Source organism: Phoxinus phoxinus, assembly GCF_949152265.1.
Source record: "Phoxinus phoxinus genome assembly, chromosome: 11".
In the NCBI taxonomy this organism is placed as follows: domain Eukaryota; kingdom Metazoa; phylum Chordata; class Actinopteri; order Cypriniformes; family Leuciscidae; genus Phoxinus; species Phoxinus phoxinus.
In genome coordinates, this window is record NC_136886.1 from 29,504,157 (window position 1) to 29,524,772 (window position 20,616).

General features: G+C 40.6%; 3 protein-coding genes and 1 long non-coding RNA gene across 7 annotated transcripts; 1 reads left to right on the forward strand and 3 right to left on the reverse strand.

Annotated features, from left to right (window-relative positions):
- Positions 1–228: 228 nt before the first annotated feature.
- On the reverse strand, positions 229–6,218 carry sft2d2b (SFT2 domain containing 2b). Its single transcript, XM_079629558.1, has 8 exons — positions 5,946–6,218; positions 5,609–5,698; positions 5,432–5,517; positions 5,106–5,187; positions 4,948–4,983; positions 4,734–4,792; positions 2,821–2,850; positions 229–2,378 (listed from the first exon to the last, which is right to left on the reverse strand). The coding sequence occupies exons 1-8, from the start codon at positions 6,006–6,008 to the stop codon at positions 2,339–2,341; spliced, it is 486 nt and encodes a 161-aa protein (XP_079485684.1). The 5' UTR covers positions 6,009–6,218; the 3' UTR covers positions 229–2,338.
- LOC307007487 (uncharacterized protein) lies at positions 6,111–10,808 on the reverse strand. Of its 3 annotated transcripts, none has more exons than XM_079629556.1 (4): positions 9,149–9,472; positions 8,623–8,880; positions 7,799–7,897; positions 6,111–7,444 (listed from the first exon to the last, which is right to left on the reverse strand). In XM_079629556.1, the coding sequence occupies exons 1-4, from the start codon at positions 9,323–9,325 to the stop codon at positions 7,337–7,339; spliced, it is 642 nt and encodes a 213-aa protein (XP_079485682.1). In that variant the 5' UTR covers positions 9,326–9,472; the 3' UTR covers positions 6,111–7,336. The 3 variants fall into 3 exon arrangements, with proteins under 3 accessions (XP_079485682.1, XP_079485681.1, XP_079485683.1); XM_079629555.1 differs by lacking the exon at positions 9,149–9,472 and adding an exon at positions 10,433–10,808 and having other exon boundaries at positions 6,137–7,444; XM_079629557.1 differs by lacking the exon at positions 9,149–9,472 and adding an exon at positions 10,034–10,116 and having other exon boundaries at positions 6,347–7,444.
- A 5,050-nt stretch (positions 10,809–15,858) lies between these two features.
- On the forward strand, positions 15,859–19,133 carry LOC307007489. Its single transcript, XR_013799630.1, has 3 exons — positions 15,859–16,041; positions 16,164–16,256; positions 18,241–19,133. It is a non-coding gene; the product is annotated as an uncharacterized lncRNA (long non-coding RNA).
- On the reverse strand, positions 16,810–20,102 carry LOC307007485 (PI-PLC X domain-containing protein 1). Of its 2 annotated transcripts, none has more exons than XM_079629552.1 (6): positions 19,677–20,102; positions 19,413–19,549; positions 18,999–19,127; positions 18,763–18,918; positions 18,210–18,390; positions 16,810–18,093 (listed from the first exon to the last, which is right to left on the reverse strand). In XM_079629552.1, exons 1-6 carry the CDS (start codon positions 19,777–19,779, stop codon positions 17,846–17,848), a joined length of 954 nt encoding a protein of 317 aa, XP_079485678.1. In that variant the 5' UTR covers positions 19,780–20,102; the 3' UTR covers positions 16,810–17,845. The 2 variants fall into 2 exon arrangements, with proteins under 2 accessions (XP_079485678.1, XP_079485679.1); XM_079629553.1 differs by having other exon boundaries at positions 19,413–19,545; positions 19,677–19,906.
- Positions 20,103–20,616: the final 514 nt, after the last annotated feature.

A 20,616-nucleotide genomic window follows, 5' to 3' on the forward strand; every position in this document is an offset into this window, starting at 1 on the left:
GGATGTGTGTGTGTGTGTGTGTGTGTGTGTGTGCGCGCGCGCGCACTAGAGATAAACTTCATCGTAATCTTAAATTCACAATTTATAGACTCATCAGGTCTATTAAATAAACTTTACTTTGAATTGTAAGGCTATTAATGACGTGATGTAGCCTCGAGTTATTTAGGATAATAGTTTAAAAAAAATGACTTGTTATTAATCATCTGGATTTTAGTTTTTTTTTTGGTGGGTGGGCTTGGTGGGCTTAACACTTTCAGATTAAAAAAAGTCTCATTGCTGAAATTTTTACTTTTTTATTAGCCTATTATTAAAAGTTTTGATTAGGTCAAATGAAATACCAAGAAATAAGATATATCCATAACCTCTACATATAAAATTTCTGTAAAAAAAAAAAAAAAAAAAGGTATTCAATTTCTTCCCCCAGAAAATTAAAGCAAAGATAGATGATCTAATCACATGGATTTTAAACTAAAATATTGAACCATATGCTAATATACAATTTGTCTATTGAGCTCTCAGTGAGGATTCGAATGGTCTCTAAAATAGCCTAGCCATGTTATGACCTGATACGCTATTTTTTTTTTCTTTGACATTGTAAATGTACAAAAAGGCTAAACCAGCATATTTCCTTTAAAAAAAAAAAAGTTAAACGAACGATATATACACGTGATACTTTAAAACCTCGTTTTGCTTACTGCAGTCGACCGGGCATGAAGCATCAGAGCATCTATACCGTGATTCACAGGATGGACTCATCATATGTGACGGCGTAGATAAGGGCATATACTGTCGAAGAGCTTAGTATTGTACGAGCCATGTGGAGCATAAATAAAATACTGGATGTTCTCTGCAGCGAACGGGAATGAACGGAAACTCGATCCAGCGACCGGCGCTCTAATCACACAGCCGCGCGCATGGAGATTAGAGGATTCAAAGAGTTTAAATCCGAAAAATAGAGTCTCATTAGCGGAGAATCCTCCTGCATATCAAACATCAGAAAATCAGCTCCCTGACCTTTCACTATAGAGATGACTTACGCACTTCAGTGAACTTTAACTTATAAAAGTCTAATTGAGACTCAAAGCATTATGTGGAAGAGGGCTTCTTAAATGACAGCACATTAAAGAAAGAAATTAAAGAGATGCAGGCATTGAGAACAAGATGTAAATAAAACTAGATTTAAAGAAGGGGAAATAGATTAATGTAGACTAAATAAATCTGAACAACTTTTAATAGCAACGATTGTTAATATATAGTAGCAATAATTATTAAACACCTCACTTAAAAAAACACCAATATTTTTCAGTATTGCACTCATTATGAAACAAATATGGGCAATTAATTCTGATGAGGGGAAATCCACATTTTCAGCCATGATAAAATAATTCTGGAATGCATTTTTTTCATAGTATAAGGATAATACTTCTATACCTATAAAAAAGTAACATCTTCAGTAAATCAAAACTATTTAAAACTATTTTAAAAAGACAAGGAGGAACAACTACAGTTGCCATTCTTGAAATCAAAAAAATTGAATTGAACAAAAAGGGAAATGTGCTTGACATGATTTGAAAACAACAACAAAAGAAACAAGGACACATTCATAGGAAAAAGCCAGGATTTTTCTCCTAAATGCAAAGCTAACTAAAAGCATTTTGATGATGAAAGAACCTTGGAGATACATTGGCACCGAAATGAGTGCTTAACATTTTACTTATCTAATAGATAATATAGCAATATACCATTACATAAGTAATAAGACATTTCTGTCATCTATTACAGGTAATGTCTGAAGTAAAAATTGAAATGCAAATATAGAAAACCCTTGGTAGCAAAAAACGATTTTGTCTTGAAAAGAAAAAGAAACTAAACTAAATAAACAAAAACAGCAACACGGGTTACAGACAGTTCTACCCAATGTAGTTCTCAGGTAATCCTTGGATGAAGGCACATAGGAAGGAATTATTGAGCAATTAGCCAGCAGTTAAATGTAAAATATGCAATTCCATCTTGTTCACCAAGCATGTCACTACAGTTACAGGGCAGAGTCCGAAACCAAACCATTTACCTAATTACATATTTTATCCTTCATAGTTTCCCACTTGAATGTAAAGCACAGCTGTGTGTGTGTGTGAGAGAGAGAGAGTACTTGTCTGTGTGTGCTTGTTCACACAGATTGAGTGTCCATCCGTTACGGAGAGCAAGGGGAGCGCCTGTAGTGTGGTGTGGTGTCTGTGCCAGGTAGCAGAGTGGGTACATGAGTGGCATTGAACGCAGAGCCAATGCTGAAGCCAGAGCAGCACACAGAGAAACAGCCAAGGCCAAATGTAGAGGCATCTCACTTGAAGCACGCCGAGAACAACTTAATAATTGCATCCCTACATAAAAAAAATAGCAAACAGCCAAAGGTAAACAAACGGCAAAGCCAAAAACAGAAATTACTAAAAGTGTCTTTTTTTTGGCTTCGACAGAATGACAGCTTTGATCTGAAGACCTTATTTTAGTCTAATAGGCACTTTGGTGAATTGCAACACTGATATTTTAAAATGGAATTTTCACAATTTTACATTTATATATACCATATAATGCATAATACTACTAGAATAATACTTAAAAACACTACTAAATAGATGGAACTACTAGAATAAGTTCAGATAAATTAGGCCACTGACAGTCTTTGCCTTTTGTAATAACTTTTTATCGGTTGCTGCTATATCTCTGAACTAGTTTATTTGCATCTTTATAAATGACTGTTGATTTTCATTTGTGTCAATAATATATTTTTTTAATGTATGGTTTAGAAAATATAAAGTAACCAACCTTGCAAATGGAATGTAGGATAAGCTATACCTGCAAAATAAAAGAGAGTAAAATTTGTGAACTATTGCACACACACCACACACCCCCACCACACACACCCCCCACACACACCACACCCCCCACACCCCCCACACACCACACACCCCACACCCCACACCCCACACACCACACACCACACACACACACACCACACACACACACACACGGCTGTTTGCACTGCCAGCGATTTGCAGAGACAAAGTGACTGGAAGTAATTTATTTCCAATAAGAATTGGCAATTATTCAGCCAACAAGCATGTCACATTAAACAATTCAAAACGTAGCCCATTAATAAGATGTCATTACAATTTAATATGGATTAATAACAGCATTCACTGCATTACTTTCATTCCTTACTTTGCAAAAATCAGGCTGCCAGAGCAGGGCCCTTATTGCATTATTTTACAAGCTTCTTGAAAGTAGCTTATGATGAGTGTCTGTTAAACTTCTTCAATGTAGATACACTATACAAACATTGTCCTTGTGTCAATATACCAACTGTGGCTGAAAAAATTCCTCCAAGCTTAGTTTTTATGAGAAAATTCTAGTTCTGCAATTTAATGGTCAGGAAATCCGATAAAAATAACTCATATTAACATTAGATTTGTTTTAATATTTATATGTACGTAAAGGTACTGTAAGCAACGTTAGCAACTGGAACTTCTGCCAGACTTAGTGACTGAATTACACACACTGCCTCTTTCAAAACCCCACCCATTGAGACCACTGTAACCGGAGATAGAGCAAGAAAGAGGGCAGCATTATTTCAGTGTTGCCAAAATCAATGCAGGATAGTGCTAACTTCTAGTGCTTAGTATCAATTATACACTTCACATATCACACTCTCAGATTCCTGAGAATAGAGTAAGTGGGCTGCCCACCAAAAGCACAAAACAGCCATAATAATGAAAAAGTAAAAAAAAAAAAATGGGTTTAAAGGTTTACAAAGGTTTACAAAGCCTAAGGCTGTCACAAGGACTGTGATATCTGTGAAATCTAATACAGTGATATTTGTCAGGTAATACCAGTCCATTGAAAAGGAAATACATTGCTTACAGCAATGTGGTGTTTAAAGGTGCTATGTGCAGTTTTTCTACTAAAATTAACATTTTTTTTATTGCCTGTGTGTGAAGGGGTTGTAATCTCACAATAAAACGATCCACTTGGCGGGTTTTGCTATTACCTCTGAAAGCAAGTATTCCTATTTCTATGTGAAGTCTCTCGCCTCATCTACTGACTTTGCACTCAACAGCGAGCGACGACACTGCAACTTTATAACATGGAGTCTGCTAATACTAAGAAACGACCAGCACAACACAGACTCCAACACAAACTCCACATAATATTTTTTTTTAAAGCACGCACACGAGCACTCGCTTGTAAACGTATTGGTTGCAATCTGAAACATCACCGCTAGATGCCGCTGAAAACTCCACATACTGTAGTCCCTTTAAGGGGCAATGTGTTTTATTGCATGCATGCACTCTCACTCACTCACTCACTCACTCACTCACTCACTCACTCACTCACTCACTCACTCACTCACTCACTCACTCACTCACTCACTCACTCACTCACTCACTCAAATTTGAATATTGTGCAAAAGTTAATTTATTCCAGTAATTCAACTTAAAAGGTGAAACTAACATAGTATATAGACTCATTACATGCAAAGTGAGATATTTCAAGCCTTTATTTTTTATAATTTTGATAATTATGGCTTACAGTTTATGAAACCCCAAATTCAAAATTCAAATATTGTGAAAAGGTATCTGTGTGTTTACATAAATATAAATAAACAGTTGTAGTATAAATAGTAAAATATTTAAGAAAGTAATATAAAAGAAAGTAACTACAACTAACTGGTATCTTACCATGTAAAAGCCAAAAACTGGAGGATACAGAACAGCAGAGCAAGGCCTCTGTTCTTCCACTAAAACAAAAGGAAAAAATGAAAAAGATAAGGAAAGCAAAGGATCACTGATCATAATAAACATGCAAATTGAAACAAACATTTTATTACATATTATGACACCAACTTTATAAGGCGAACAAATCATAATCATGTTAAATAAGAAACCAACTTACCCAAAAGGCAGCACAAAATGTAAGCACCAGGCATGTCTTTAAAAACACAAATGTTCAGTTAACAAACAAAGGCCACACATAATAAAACAAGATAAGAAATACTGAATCTCTCTGACTGCATTACAGTCTTCTATGTGTGTATGTGCGTGTAATCTTACAATCATAATGCCAGTTGCCAGAGCTCTCGACTTGTCACACATCCTCTTGAGTTGCTTTAATGGACCCATTAAGAACACAGTGCTGAAAAGAATCCACACCCAAAGAACCTCAGCACTGACTTATAGATTCTTATAGATGCTATCAATGCGTTCGATTTCTTCATACTCAGTTTTCATAAGATTAGATAAAAGTGTAAACCTTTTAGGATTTGTTTTTAGCTATTAAAAGGTCTTACATGCCAGTGCAAGCATTGTCTATTATAAACAGTGACACGCCTGGGTTGAGATACAAATCAAAGGTGGGGAGATAAAGATGCATGACTCACCTCAAAAGAGAAGCAATATTACCTAAACTGTAAAAGACTGCAAAGAGTGTCAGTCCGGTTTTCGGAACCCAGAGCAAGCAGGTCCCCTGAAAGTAAGGAAAGAGAATACGTTCGAGTATATACTAACACAATTAAAACATTTTTTAAAGACTAACGTTATTTGTGCTCTTGTCTTACCAAAAGTGAACACAAGACGCCCGACACAAAGCACGCGAGGAATCCCTTGACGCGCGTGCCCCATCCCAGTGTTGACGCTTCATTCGCAGACTGAAACAACGTTGTTGTCGTTATATTCAGAAAATGATTTAAATCAACTTGATATTCATAAATAGACAGATTTTAAGTCTTTGCGAATGACAGTCGGGTAAACACGCAGTCAACAAAACACGAAGCAAAATTCTAGATTCGTAATCAAAACGAAACCACAACTGTGTATTTTGAGTAAACACAAACTTAATAGCGAATAAAACCGAGTTCTAACGTTAACTCAGACTGTCAAACGCAACTAAGTTACCTGCAGTACGTTGAGGTCGTCATTGCCATCTTGGCCACTCAGAACTTTCTTTAATTTGTCCATTAACGTTGAGATTGACTGGTTTAAAAAAACAATCCAAAAAAGATGTGTCAAGTTGAAACAAAAAACTGTCTCGAAGCTAAGTTACTTTGTTCAAGTAAATTTGTATTGATTCGTTCCTTTTCCTGTTTGGTAGTGTGACAGGTGCACAATATAACTTCCGTGTGTAGCCACGGTAACGATTGCGTGACGTCATGACGTTCGACGTAATGAATCGACACACACCGTACTGAAACTGTTTTGTTTGCACTTATTGTTTGTTTAGCCATACATATGCACGCATTGTGCATTACGTTCAACACCGATGGGATAAAGTGGACATTAGTATGTTTGTAGACAATACAGACAAGTGAAGAAGAGAGGTGTAAAAAGTTTTAAGAATTAAGACTTGTTGAGTATGAAATACTGATGAAATCCACAAAAACAGTCACATTACAGTAACTTAACAAAAACAGCAAAATAACCCATTTAACCACTATTTTCTCAATGTCATGTTCTATGTAAGGCTCTAAGACACATATCAGATGGGAAATTGTTATAGTGTAATAATGCACACTAAATAGTTCTTTAAACCCTGATCACAGACAGCGTTTGAGTCAACAGTCAAGGTCTTCTTCAATGATAAATACAACTTACTTGCTTTGGGCCAAAATGCATGATGAATACAGAACCAATTACAATCCCATTGAAATCCCATTTAGTTTTCAACTAAATTGTAAACTTCACAGGAACGTTATTTTAGTTTAATAAGACTCATTGTGCATATTTTCAATAAAATAATAAATCCATGAAAGGATAACCAGTGAAATACAGTGAACTCAAAGTGCAAATTCCCCAAATATATATACTTCCTTAAGTAGGCTATAGTAAAGAAGCACAATTACTCAAGTACACACAAAGACAATACAAGCCTATACTTTTTGGTTGAAAGCATATAGATACACGTTTTGTAAAACATAGCTTTTTGATTTACATATGCCTACTCCAAACTACTTACAAATATAGTGAGGTGCATTTTACAATTTTACATTTTCATGCAACTTGTTCAGTTTGCTTAGATGTATGCAGAAAAAGATAACCATGATAGAAAATAACATTCATTTTCTTAATATGTAAATACAATTACAAAAACAAACAATTTTACGTAGTGGTGGCAAAATCAATTAGCCTATGTCCAGAGAGATGTTCTGCCCATCTGTTTCTCCTGGATAAAGCTTTTTTTAAAAATAGAAAATAGGTGTTTCTTTCATATCCATCGTCAGTTGTCCGCATCATGTAACCATCCTGTAAAAGCTGATGTCCAAGGTAGTTTGAATGGGTGCTGGAAGAGCTCAGGGCACTATTACTCTGGTAGATGTCCAGTACAGTGGCTCTGGCATGGCAACATGCTTTTGACATGTGGGACAGGTCTGCTTGCTCCACAGCCACTCCTCTATGCACTAAACCAGCAAAAGGGGCACAACATTCAATTACATGCAGAAGTTCTGTACAGTGCTTTCAACAACATATAGCCAACTAAAGCAGCTTTACAAAGGACATAATCTCAATACCAAAGAGAACAAGCCACACGGGACAATGGCACGTCTGATGGTTAGGGAGAATGAGGAGGAACTCTTAGGAGAAAACAATGGCTCACTAGTTACAGGAAGTTAAAATGTAGAATAGGTAGTAGCTAATCTGAAATGTCCTGATTTCTGAACCATTTGTGTTTGGGAATAATACATTTCTGACATTAAATTGGACCATTTATAATACCTAAGCTGGCTACTAGTTTATAAAGTCTGAACCTTTACCTCAATGTGGAAGCTGTGGGAACAGTGAAGCTCTCGGATACCTCCTCCTCCTTTGCGTAGGTTGTCATGACAGATCAGACACAAACTGTCCGCATCACTCTACAAAACAAACACCAGATTATATCAACCAACTGAATTTGTTTCACCCCACATTATATTTGAACAGCAATACAAAAATGAAATTCCATTTTACATTTTTTGTGACCGGTCCATTTAAACAAAATGATAGTTCTCCCAAAAATAAAACTACTTTGGTCCCCATTGACTTTTATTGGATGGACTAAAAACACGGAAACATTATCTAAATATCGTCTTTTGTGTAAAAAATTATACATTTTCATCCAAGTTTGTTTTAGATAAAATAAATCAACAGGATGTGAATGTGCATAAGAGAGGTGTAAAAAGTATTTGTATATGAACATCATGTACAGAGGAAAAAAAGACTAAAATATTTTTTTTATGTCGACTTTAAAATTCAATAACACAAAATATTAAAACATGCTTAAGTGAAAACAAAAACAAAAAAACCAACCCTGTGTAAAAAAAGAAGAAAAAAAAACTGCTGAAAATTAGACTTAAGATTAGCTCAACAGGTTGCTTGCGGTTTGTTTTTAGCTTTATTTCGTTTAGTTTGTAGCTGTGTGTTAGTACGCATTGTACATGCACTGATACAGCCTCAGATTTCTCTAACCTGCCAAAGCACTGCCAGAATAAAATTCTTACCGCATGTTCGTTTATCTAAATGCCCCTGAGATTGAATAACCTATAGGCAATCATTCACATCTTTACCAATTATAAAGCAAAATCATATAAATCACACCTACCAGAGACATGACATTGCGGCTCCTAAATCTGGCTTTTCTCTCCAGAGGCTCGTGCACCTCAGGGATGGTAGGGATGGCATGTGGGCGTCTTTCACAGGCGCTGCCCTTGGTTTGTGTTCCCGCCTCACTATTGCCAACATGGCTGGAGCGAGAGCATGGCCTGGCCTCACCGCTCTGAAGCAAGTGGCTCAGGTGAGCTGGGCTTGGGGCCACGGTGGCAGAGTGCAGGCGGCTCAGATGCATCGCGTTCAGCTGAGCCTGAAAAATATGCATGCATAAAATAAAGGCACATAAAGATTGTTTCGCATTGCAATTGAAATGATAACAATAACAGTATAACAATCATGACAACTCTCTGAATAGTTTTAGCATGTCATTGAAAATGGCAATGTTAATGTATAAGATCTTGGTGGACTAGATCTGCTACGCTGCTGCTGCAGAGCGAGTATGGACTTGCTACTGCTAATAGATACACAGACACGCTGCTGTGAACATGTAAGATATGCTCCTGCATAAATAGACATACATAAATTCCTGTCGCAGATCTAGGCAGGTGGAGCTGGGGGAGGTGGAGGGTTTCAGAGGAAATCTGAGAGCGCGCTGCAGTACTAGCTGAAAGCAAATAATGAACCGGACTATTTAAATGCTGAGCAAGCAATCTCATTGGCTGCAGGATCAGCTTGTGCCAATCAGCTTGTGCCATGCTGTAATGATGTGACTACTTGCAGATTGCATGTTAAAGACCTTTCAGCCTGCGCCCTCTAGAGTTTTATGACTGAACTAGATATTAGTGAAAATTGTCATTGAAAATTTGATTTGTCCCTCTTTTCATTTCCAAAACATGACTTGTTTCTTTTGTGGAACACATAATGGAAGTCAGTGGGGTTCAATGGTGTTTGGTTCCCAATGTTCTTCAAAATATGTTTTTGTTTCCGTTGAAGAAATATATGCATACAGGTTTGCAACCACACGAGGGTAAGGAATTTATGATGTAATTTCCATTTTGGGGTGAACTATCCCTTTAATGGCAGCAGCATTGAGCTACAGAACTCCACAAGTTTGTGTAAAACCAGATGATCCATGTTATCCAGTGTGTGAGAATGATCCAAAGATCATTTTGTACAACGAGTTCACATGGAAGATAAGTGGAGAATTCCACATATTTCTTATTCATTTGAACTCATGTTTTGATGCAGATGCAGAGCAAAAAGAAAAACTAATGTCCGCCTGTCTGAAATATCGGACTCTTTACTACTGACTACTACTTTAATCAGTTTTGTCCAAACACTGGAAGGTAATTTCAGGATAAACTCTTCTTAGAGTTTAGATTATGCAAAAGTTGTCCTACTTTGATCTCTGATGTGACTAACCTGTAAATCAAAATTAAAATGTTCACAGCTGTGAGATGCACCTTTTGATTTGCAGCCTGAATTGTTTTTCTGAACAAAATGTAACATTTTAATGATGATTCATAAATGTATTGGGTCTTCATTCCTGTAAGGCAAATTGTGTAGATTTATGCAAACATGATGATTGTAAACTTTTATATAAATACATAAAGTAAGAATAAAAATGAGAGAATAAACAGAAAAAAAGATGAACGTAAAATGCCAAATTTACTAAGGAGGGAAGATAAATAAATTGTTTGTGGAAAAGCCCCTAACAAGCATGTGTGGCTTTGAGTTACTATTTAAAAGTGTTAACTGAATCAACTGCTCGTGGGCTGCCTGTAAGACAAATCCACAGCTTGGCCCCATAGCTACTGGGGTCTTTCTACACACACACACACAAACTTGAATTGTGTACTGACCGGGCATGGAAGTGAAGCTCTGCGACTGGCCATTGATCGACTTGGAATTGGGATATCCCAACTGCTCTTCCTCTCAGCCTCTGTCTCCTCTTCCTCTTGTTCTTCTTCTTCCTCCTCCTTCTCCTCTACATGTTCCTGCCCTTCATATCCTCCCTGCAATGTTGTAAAGATTTCATCCTCCTCTTCCTCGTTCTCCATGTTAAACGGCTGTGTTTATCTCCAGTCCCTGAGACGGATACCTCTGAAAGAGAAACCGTGAGGGGCCGGAGCTGTGCGACTGGGTTCTGGACAGGCCTTGGATTAAGCCTCTGTAATAAGATCCCCTGGTTTTCTTATCCCATCTGTTTCCTCTGTGGCTCTAAGCCTCACAGAGACTACACAGCAACCGAATGCAGGCTCCTTTAACTCCTGAGTAATCTGTTTAGGAGGAAGGTGGGGACTTGAAAGAGGAGGGAGGGGATTCTCAAAGCTCTCTGGAAGCATCTTGCTCCAGATCTGTTTAGTGTTCTAAATACTTTGTAGGACTGTACAATATATAGAAATGACCGAAATATAGCAAATTTACACATCACAACTTGCAATATCTGAATAAGTGTGCGCACAGAAAGCTGCCTCTCGGACAGCGTGCGAACCCAAATTGAGTTATGTTTAGCGGCTTGAACGGTCAAATACACACACAGTTATGTCAAAATGCCTGTCTTAGTGAGTATTCTTGTAAACATACTCTGTCTGAAGTGAATGCAAACAATTATCGGATACAAAGATATTGGTAGGTCTTAAAGTGACAGCCTAATACAGTAAACCTGCGGCTGTGTGTCAAACAACAAAAGAAAACCACTCACTGCTCTGGACTGAATCACTTTTGTAACTTTAATGTAAATCAATGTAATTTATTTCATGTGTGTCACAAAGCAAAAGGAGACGAACAGGTAACGTAAATAGAGTTTTATTCAACAGTAAACTCAATGGTAAAGGTAGCAGGTGAGTAACCGGAAGTAAACAGTTTCTGATGTGTAGATGATGAAAGTGAACCAGTCTCTTATCTGCTGCAGGTTTGGAGATTGGTGAAGGATCCAGATGGCTGAAGGCGGACAGAAGAAGCCGGGTGGCTGACTGAAGACGGAAGAAGACCCAGGTCGAAGTATGATGAAGGTAAGTAGTCCGTTCGGAATCAGGTGGGTGTTTAGCGATCTCAGTAATGGAGTCAGGTTTGTCGATAGTACAACGACGAGACCAGACAACTGGCAGAGTGAAGGCGTGTGGTTTATGAAGGGATCTGGTGATGCGGGATGATGACGTGCAGGTGGTGAGGACAGGTGATGGTGATTAGTACTCAGGGGATTGAGAACGAGGGGGCAGAGTGATGATGTCTGGTGTTGATGACGGTGTCTCCGTTACAGTACCCCCCCCTCCACGGCCAGCTCCTGATGGCGGGAAAGACCGACGACGGGGACGACCACGACCTCGAGGTGCTGGACGGTTGGGATGAGCAGCATGGAAGTCCTGAAGAAGAGATGGGTCTAGGATGTCATCACGAGGTACCCAACACCTTTCCTCAGGACCACAGCCCTCCCAATCCACGAGGTACTCAAGGTGGCCGCCCCGACGTCGGGAGTCGAGAATGCCTTGAACTTGATAGATATTGTCGTCTGCAGGGTCCACAGGAGGAGGAGGAGGTACGTCATCAACACCAGATTCTGCAGAGATAGGGATCAGAGGGTTAGTGTATGGCTTTAACAGAGATACGTGGAATGAAGGTAAGATACGGTAGTGTGAGGGTAGTGACAAACGGTAGGTGACATCGTTGATCTGCCTCTGTATGGCGAACGGACCTATGTACCGGGGACTCAGCTTACGGCAGGGCAGTCGTAGACAGATGTCCCGGGTGGAGAGCCAGACCTTCTGTCCTGGTTGGTACACCGGAGTAGTGCGCCTCCTGGTATCGGCCTGGCTCTTGTATCTACGAACTGCCCTTTGGAGATGGATATGAGCTGAGTCCCAGACCCTCTCGCTCTCCTGGAACCAATGATGAACTGCTGGAACGTCAGATGGTTCGCCTGACCAGGGAAACAGAGGAGGTTGGTAGCCGAGTAAGCACTGGAATGGAGTCAAACCCGTGGTGGACTGTTGGAGGGAGTTCTGTGCATGCTCGGCCCAGGGCAGGTAACGACTCCAGCAGTCCTGGTGATCGTGGCAATATGACCGCAGGTATCTCCCGATCTCCTGTATCTTCCTCTCAGATTGTCCATTCGATTGAGGATGATATCCAGATGTTAGGCTTACAGAAACTCCCAGCAGGTTGAAGGCGGCTTTCCAAACACGGGAGATGAACTGAGGTCCTCGGTCAGAGATGTCTTCGGGGATGCCAAAGTGTCTGAACACCTGGCTGAAGAGGGTTTCGGCTGTTTCAAGCGCGGTGGGTAGACCAGGTAGAGGGATCAACTTGCAGCCTTTGGAGAAGCGGTCTAATACCACCAAAACGCAGGTGTGAGAGTCAGAATATGGAAGATCAGTTATGAAGTCCACTCCGAGATGGGACCAGGGCCTGGTGGGTAATGGCAGAGGAACAAGTTTACCCTCAGGGAGGCGACGAGGGACCTTAGCCATAGCGCAGACTGCACATCCCTTGACGTATCGGGAGACATCCTGGGTCATATTGGGCCACCAGTAGCGTTGAAGGAGCGAGAGGGTCAGCTGGCTGCCTGGGTGTCTAGAGCCCGGAGAGGTGTGCACGGAGTCCATGAGGGACGGACGTAAACGGGACAGGACGCAAGTCCGACCCTCAGGACCTCCCGGCGGAGCAGGTTCGGTGAGAGTGGCTTCGGCGATGGTCATCCAGTTTCCACTGAATGGGACTGACAAGCATGGCTGGAGGGAGGATAGGTTCAGGATTGGAGTTTACAGAATCCGGTTGGAACTGACGAGAGAGTGAGTCAGCTTTCATGTTCTTGTACCCTGGTCGATAGGTTACCTTGAAGTTAAACCGGGTGAAGAATAATGAACAGCGGGCTTGACGGGAGTTGAGTCTTTTAGCGTCTCGAAGATACTCTAAGTTACGGTGATCTGTGATGACTTCAAATGGATATTTTGCTCCCTCCAGCCAGTGTCTCCACTCTTCCAACGCCAGTTTGATGGCCAGCAGTTCTGTTTCCGACGTCGTAGTTCTGCTCCGCCGGGGACAGTTTCTTGGAATAGAATGCACATGGATGGAGTTTAAGAGGCTTCCCCTGCCGCTGGGAGAGAACCGCTCCTACCCCGGTGGTTGAGGCGTCTACCTCGACGAGGAACGGAAGATCTGGGTTCGGATGAAGGAGGGTAGGAGCGGAACTGAAGGGCGCTTTAAGCTTCTCGAAGGCATTGGTGGCTTCAGCGGTCCAGGACAGAGACTTGGCCCCTTTCTTGAGCATGGATGTAATGGGAGCACTGATCTTACTGAAGTTCTGGATGAATCTACGGTAAAAGTTGGCGAATCCGAGGAAGCGTTGAAGTTCCTTGATGTTGGTAGGTAACGGCCAGTTGGATATGGCCTCCACCTTCCTCTGGTCCATAGTAATTCGCTGTTGATTGATGACATATCCAAGGAAATGGACTGTGTCCAGATGGAACTCACACTTCTCAAGTTTGAGGAAAAGCTGGTTATCACGGAGGCGTTGTAAGACTTGTTTCACATGAAGAATGTGTTCGGACAGGTTGGCAGAATATATGAGTATGTCATCAATGTATACGACAACAAGCCGTTGAAGGAAGTCTCTGAGGATCTCATTCATGAAGCCCTGGAATACTGCGGGAGAGTTGGACAGTCCGAAGGGCATGACCCGGTACTCATAGTGGCCAGCAGGGGTAATGAAGGCTGTCTTCCACTCGTCCCCTTTTCGAATACGGATCAGATTGTAAGCACTTCGGAGGTCCAGTTTCGAGAAGATGTTGGCTCCACGCAGTTGTTCCAGGGCGGCGGGGACCAGAGGAAGAGGATATCTGAACTTGACAGTAGAGTTATTGAGGGTTCGATAGTCAATACAGGGGCGCAAGCCTCCGTCCTTTTTCCCCACAAAGAAGAAACTGGAAGCGGCAGGGGAGGTAGATGGCTGAATGTATCCTTGCTGCAGAGCCTCTTTGATGTACTCCTCCATGGCCTTCTGCTCCGGGATGGACAACGGATAGATCTTACCCCAGGGTGCCGTAGCCCCAGGCAGCAGGTCGATCGCACAGTCCCATGGCCGATGAGGAGGAAGTTTGGTGGCCAGCTGCTTGCTGAAGACATCCTGGAACGCCCGGTAGACGCTGGGAATCTCGAGATGTTCACCAGTGGGAGGACTTTCCACCGAAGTGGAGTTAATGGAGATCTTGGAAAACTCTGCAGGACCAGCAGATGGTGGGTTCATGATACTCGAGCCACGGGCGTCCCAGGATGATGTCAGCGGTCGAGCCCTCCAGTACCAGAAAGGAAAGATTCTCTTCGTGCAGGCATCCAATACGAACAGTGATTTCCGGACTGCAGTGACGAATCTGTCCGCGACCTAGCGGTTTTCCCAGGATTGTTTGAACTTGAAGAATCTGAGGGTTGTTCCGGCGTCGAGCATGCAATTTCTGTAAGGTGGTTAAGGAGATGAAGTTGCCTGCGGCACCGGAATCGATCAACGCTTTCGCTGAAACAGATTGTTTGGCATGAGTGAGTATTACAGGGGTGTACTTCATTGATGAAATGGGTGATGGAAAGCGAACTGAACTCACCGCCGGTCGTGGAGGGCGAACAGGACAGGAGATGAGAAGATGACCCGCCGCTCCACAATACAGACATAAATTATTAAGGAAGCGGCGCTGACGTTCAATTGAAGACAGATGATTAGAATCCACTTCCATAGGCTCTGGTACTGGAGGACTGACTGAACTAACCACGGTTGCTGGGCGAGGAGGAGGAGGCAGTACAGGGTTATTCAGGAAGCAGGCCGAGCGACGTTGAGCCACTCGAATGGAACGCTGAATGAGACCTTCAACTCCGATATGATCATCGTAGATCGCCAGCTGTAAACAGATATCCGGGTTCAAACCCTGTCGATAGGCGGTGATCAAGGCTGTTTCATTCCATCCGCTGCTGGCGGCTAGTGTGGGGAATTGAAGGGCATAATCAGCTACAGAAGATTTACCTTGCCGTAGACGGAAGAGTTGATCGTGGATTGACAGTTCATTAGAAGCTTGAGAGAAAACCTCCCGGAAATGTGTGATGAAATGGGAGAATGACTGAATCTTTCGCATTCCAAAGAGCCCGGGCCCAGAGAAGTGCACGTCCAGCGAGAAGTGAGATAACGAACGCGATTTTCGCTCTATCCGAGGTGAACTGTGGCGCTTGCAACTCCATAAACAATTCACATTGAAGCAAAAACCCGCTGCACTCCCCCTCCTCGCCAGAGTAGGTCGCTGGTCGGGCCATGGGACATAGAGAGGCAGATGAAGAAGCTGAAGAAGAACTGACGGCTGGCGAAATGACAGGTGGAAACTGTGGAATTATGTTCGCGGCTCCAGCAGACGCTGAAGCTTCCACTCCGCCATCACCTGTTGGATCTTGCATTTGCAGTCTGGTCTTCTGTCACAAAGCAGAAGGAGACGAACAGGTAACGTAAATAGAGTTTTATTCAACAGTAAACTCATGGTAAAGGTAGCAGGTGAGTAACCGGAAGTAAACAGTTTCTGATGTGTAGATGATGAAAGTGAACCAGTCTCTTATCTGCTGCAGGTTTGGAGATTGGTGAAGGATCCAGATGGCTGAAGGCAGACAGAAGAAGCCGGGTGGCTGACTGAAGAAGACCCAGGTCGAAGTATGATGAAGGTAAGTAGTCCGTTCGGAATCAGGTGGGTGTTTAGCGATCTCAGTAATGGAGTCAGGTTTGTCAATAGTACAACAACGAGACAAGACAACTGGCAGAGTGAAGGTGTGTGGTTTATGAAGGGATCTGGTGATGCGGGATGATGACGTGCAGGTGGTGAGGACAGGTGATGGTGATTAGTACTCAGGGGATTGAGAACGAGGGGGCGGAGTGATGATGTCTGGTGTTGATGACGGTGTCTCCGTTACAATGTGAAGACTATGCAGTGTTTGAATTTTTTACATTTGATTATTCAGTTTCTGTACGGTTTCTTAATTTCTACTGTTAAATAGATCTAATGTACTATAAAACTAAAAACTTAAAGCACTTTTAATCTGTTTTATTATACCGTTCCTACTGTTTGTAATTTGCTATTTGTTCTTATTTTTAATTACGAAGATAAATTAAGATAACTAATCGTCCACCCCTTAGTTTTAGGTGTAAGTTTTCAAGTTAATTTAACTATATATCACCAAGTTGAGCAAAGAGTTGGTGATATTGAATTATTATTTTTTACATTGATGTTAAAATGACATTGACATATTTGTGACATTCATTTTTATGTAATGCTAAAACACTGCTGTTCACTTTCATAAGTTGTAGTAATGCTTTCTTTTCCCAGAAAGAATGTGAATGTCAGATTTTCAACATATGTAAATATAATTTAAATTGTTTTGACGCACTTTTAACACATTTTTGTACCTATTTAACAATATATCACATTTTCCCCTCATACTTTGGATACTGCATGTAGTGCACACTATACTATAATGCAATTGTGGAATACTATTTTTTATTAAAATGACCCACAGGTCTGTCTCTGCATGGTATAAAAATGTTGACTTGAAACAGGGGAGACATTAATTCACAATACATTTGGAAAGACTTTCTGAAAAGTTTCTCTGTGATAATTTTCAGATAAAAAAAAACCCCCATGTGTTTATTTACCTCATACACCCTACACAAACAAACTGAGTGTGAAAGGCATCAGTGAACGGGATTATCACTTAAGATACTATAAATGTTAAGCACCTTAGAAAGTGCAATCACAGGCGCCATCTAAAATTAGACCCCACAGATACATAGATGTAACCCACGTGGACTAAAAGCCAAACAGAGTGTCACCAATAGATGAAGTCATGACAAGGCATCGGATGTTACTCAAATGAAGCGTGACTCATTTGACAGGTAATGCTATATAATCAATTGAGCCACTTAGTCTTTGATTATGGAAATATGCCTTTTCCATTCGATCAAACATCCAAGAAAAAGCAGGAAAGACATTTAGTACTTTGACATTTTTAAAGATTAATGTAACAATGTAATTGCAAGTAACATTATTTTGAGGCATGTATCTCCTAAATAAACAAGAACCTAAATATTGCCTCTAGATGGCAGCAATGCACAATTTTTTTACACTTCACAGTTTAGGGGCCGTCATAAAAGACTGGAAAATTATTCATATGTACATACAACACTATAACGTGCATAAAGATGATACATTTTATGTAATACACTGTTTTTATGTAACGTCATTTGTGGCAGTTAAGGATCAAGTCTCTTTTAAGAGTGTTTGATTGAGCCCAATAATCAGCTGGGAGAACTCATTGCTGAGAGCCCCCACAAAATCTGCACAGATGATGTTGAAACATGTTTTGCCTGGGCCTGGACACTGGTGCTTGACCCAGTTCAAAAGCAGACTATAGGAGCTCATGGTCATGCTTTGCAATGACTGGCATGGATGAGAAACTATATAACTGGCATCCTCAGTTAGGTTCAGACCAGCAGCAAAAAACTTTTCTGAAAAAAAATATTGGGGGCAATTATTTAAGAAAAAACAACATTTAACGAAAGATATTATCTTTCTTTTCTAATCATTTGGTGCAATTTGAGCCCAGTTTCTTATTGTGACTGACCTGGTCTCCCTTCCTCTTTTTTCTCCTCCAGATAGGATACGACACGATTTGGATCTGATGTGTTTGCCCACCAATATTCACAGCCGGGCCACAGTTCCTCCTGTCCATAAGCAGCGGGGTCATCATATGACAGAATCACCTGATAACTGTGATCCCAACACTCCTTTAGTGAGGGTGTGACCTGAAATAACACAAATAACAAGGGGAATAACAAGGGGAATAACAGCGAATAAATCTGTTCATCATATAAAGTGATCAAGCCCTTATCAGAAAATCTGGACTAAACCGCTCAATTCATATGAATTAGTTTTACAATATCTTTATGAACTTTTTGAAGCGTCAAAGTGGTAGTTGCGTAACTGTCTATGGAGGGACAGAAAGCTCTCAATTTTCATCAGATGTTCTGAAGATGAACGAAAGTCTTACGGGTTTGGAACGACATGAGGGTGAGTAATTACTGACAGAATTTCCATTTTTGGGTGAACTATCCCTTTAAGGTTCAAGTTATTTACTGGTATTAAAGTTGCAAATGTTGTACGGTAAACATACTTACATGATTGGGACACATTTTATTGTTAAAAGTGCTTATGAGGAATTGAATGAGGTCTCTGTGTTGATCCAGGTCCATTCCATCAAAGGCAGAAAGGGCAATGATGACCACTTCCTTGGTGTGCTGGTCTAACCAGTAAGCAGTATCCGACAGCGCTTCCTGCAAATAATACAGCCAGAACACAACAGTTATTCTCGATTGAAATGAGGATTTAACATTCTTTTAAAATGAGGATGTACCTTTACTGTGAGAAGAGAGTAGATCCCATGTGCAAAGTAGAAAACTTTATCAGGGTCTTGTTTCTTATGAGCTATTCTTAGATCAAGAAACCGAATGCCTAAATCCAGCTGGTTAAAGATGCTGTTCTCCTGGATAAAAAAAAAAAAAAAAAGCCACAAAAAATGCTGTATTATCATCAAAACCTGTAATAATTTACCCAAATGTGCAATGTTCCAATCCTGCCATGACATTTTCTTCTTCTGTGGAACACAAATGGAGCCAGAATGACAGTCTCTCAGTCACCATTGTTGTTGCAACGAAAGTGCAATAAAGGTGACTGAGACTGTTAGTCATGATAACGTTCTGCCTTTTGTGTTCCACTATAGAAATAAATGCATCAAATGTTGCACCATCATGTCTGTTAGTGTTACTACCTGTGTGGTTGCCCATTTGATTATACAGGGCCGAACGAAACATGGAAATAATGTGTCTAACACTTGCAACACCTTCGGCTCAGACTTTAGTACTGAGGACTGCCGATCTAAACAGTAAGTCATGGTGTCATGACTTCCTGGAAAAAGAGTAAACAGATGTTGGTCATTGTTAAATAGTCAATCGCAATGTAAATAATCAATCAAAAAGGCCATCAATTAATTGTAAAAAAACCAACAACATTGAAATAATTAGACGTAGCCTACCGGGTATAGCGATATTCCACAGTGGGGTGTCGCAGAAACTCGAGGGCATCCCGGACATCCAGTCCGAACAGCTGCTGGAGATGCATCTTTCTTCATTCTCCATTTATTACGTTTTTGAAGTATGAACAGTAATCCCTTAAAACATGGGTATTACTGTACATTCACAGTATCGACCAACCTTTTAGGCTATGCAGCACAGCGGACGCTGAAAAAAAACAATGTTTCCGCGTTTTTCCTGTCATGTGAAAGTCAGACAGAAAAACCTTGATAGAATGCACGGAATTCCATTTAGTTTTTGACGTGATTATTTGTGAGATATGAATTTGTGTTGGGACTTAAGAGGAAGTGTAAAGAGTTTCCATAGTCATCTCGTGACAGCCTAGTTTCTCGAATCTGATTGTGAATGACAACAATGTTAGGGGCCATCTGAAAGTGTGATTGTTTTTCGTTTTGTTGAAGAGAACCAACACAACACTGGCAAACACATGTAGATTATTTATTTTGTTTTATTTTTTGAGGATTTTAATTGGGTTATTTGTTTAAAAGATGTTTGTCATTCAAAAGTTTACAAAGATTTACATGGTAACCAACAGGGGCGATTTGATTTACATTTTAGAGGGGCTCAGCCCCCAATGAGAGTAGGCTATATATATATATATTTTTTAAAAGTAACACTTTAGTTTAGGGTCTAATACTTACTATAACTAGTTTCATTAACATGCAAATGGCAGGGTTTTATCACTGCGGTCCCGAATGTGAGGTAGGTGGGTTCGGGGGCTCCCCCGAGAAAATTTAGATTTCTCTGATCTACATATGTGCAATTTAAGATGTTTTGAAGGCCAAAAAAATTGGATAACAACAGGTTTAAAACCATGTCAGTGGGCAGCTGATTATATTTGGTTCCTCATCAGCATCACACTCTTTTTCTCTTTGTTTTTTA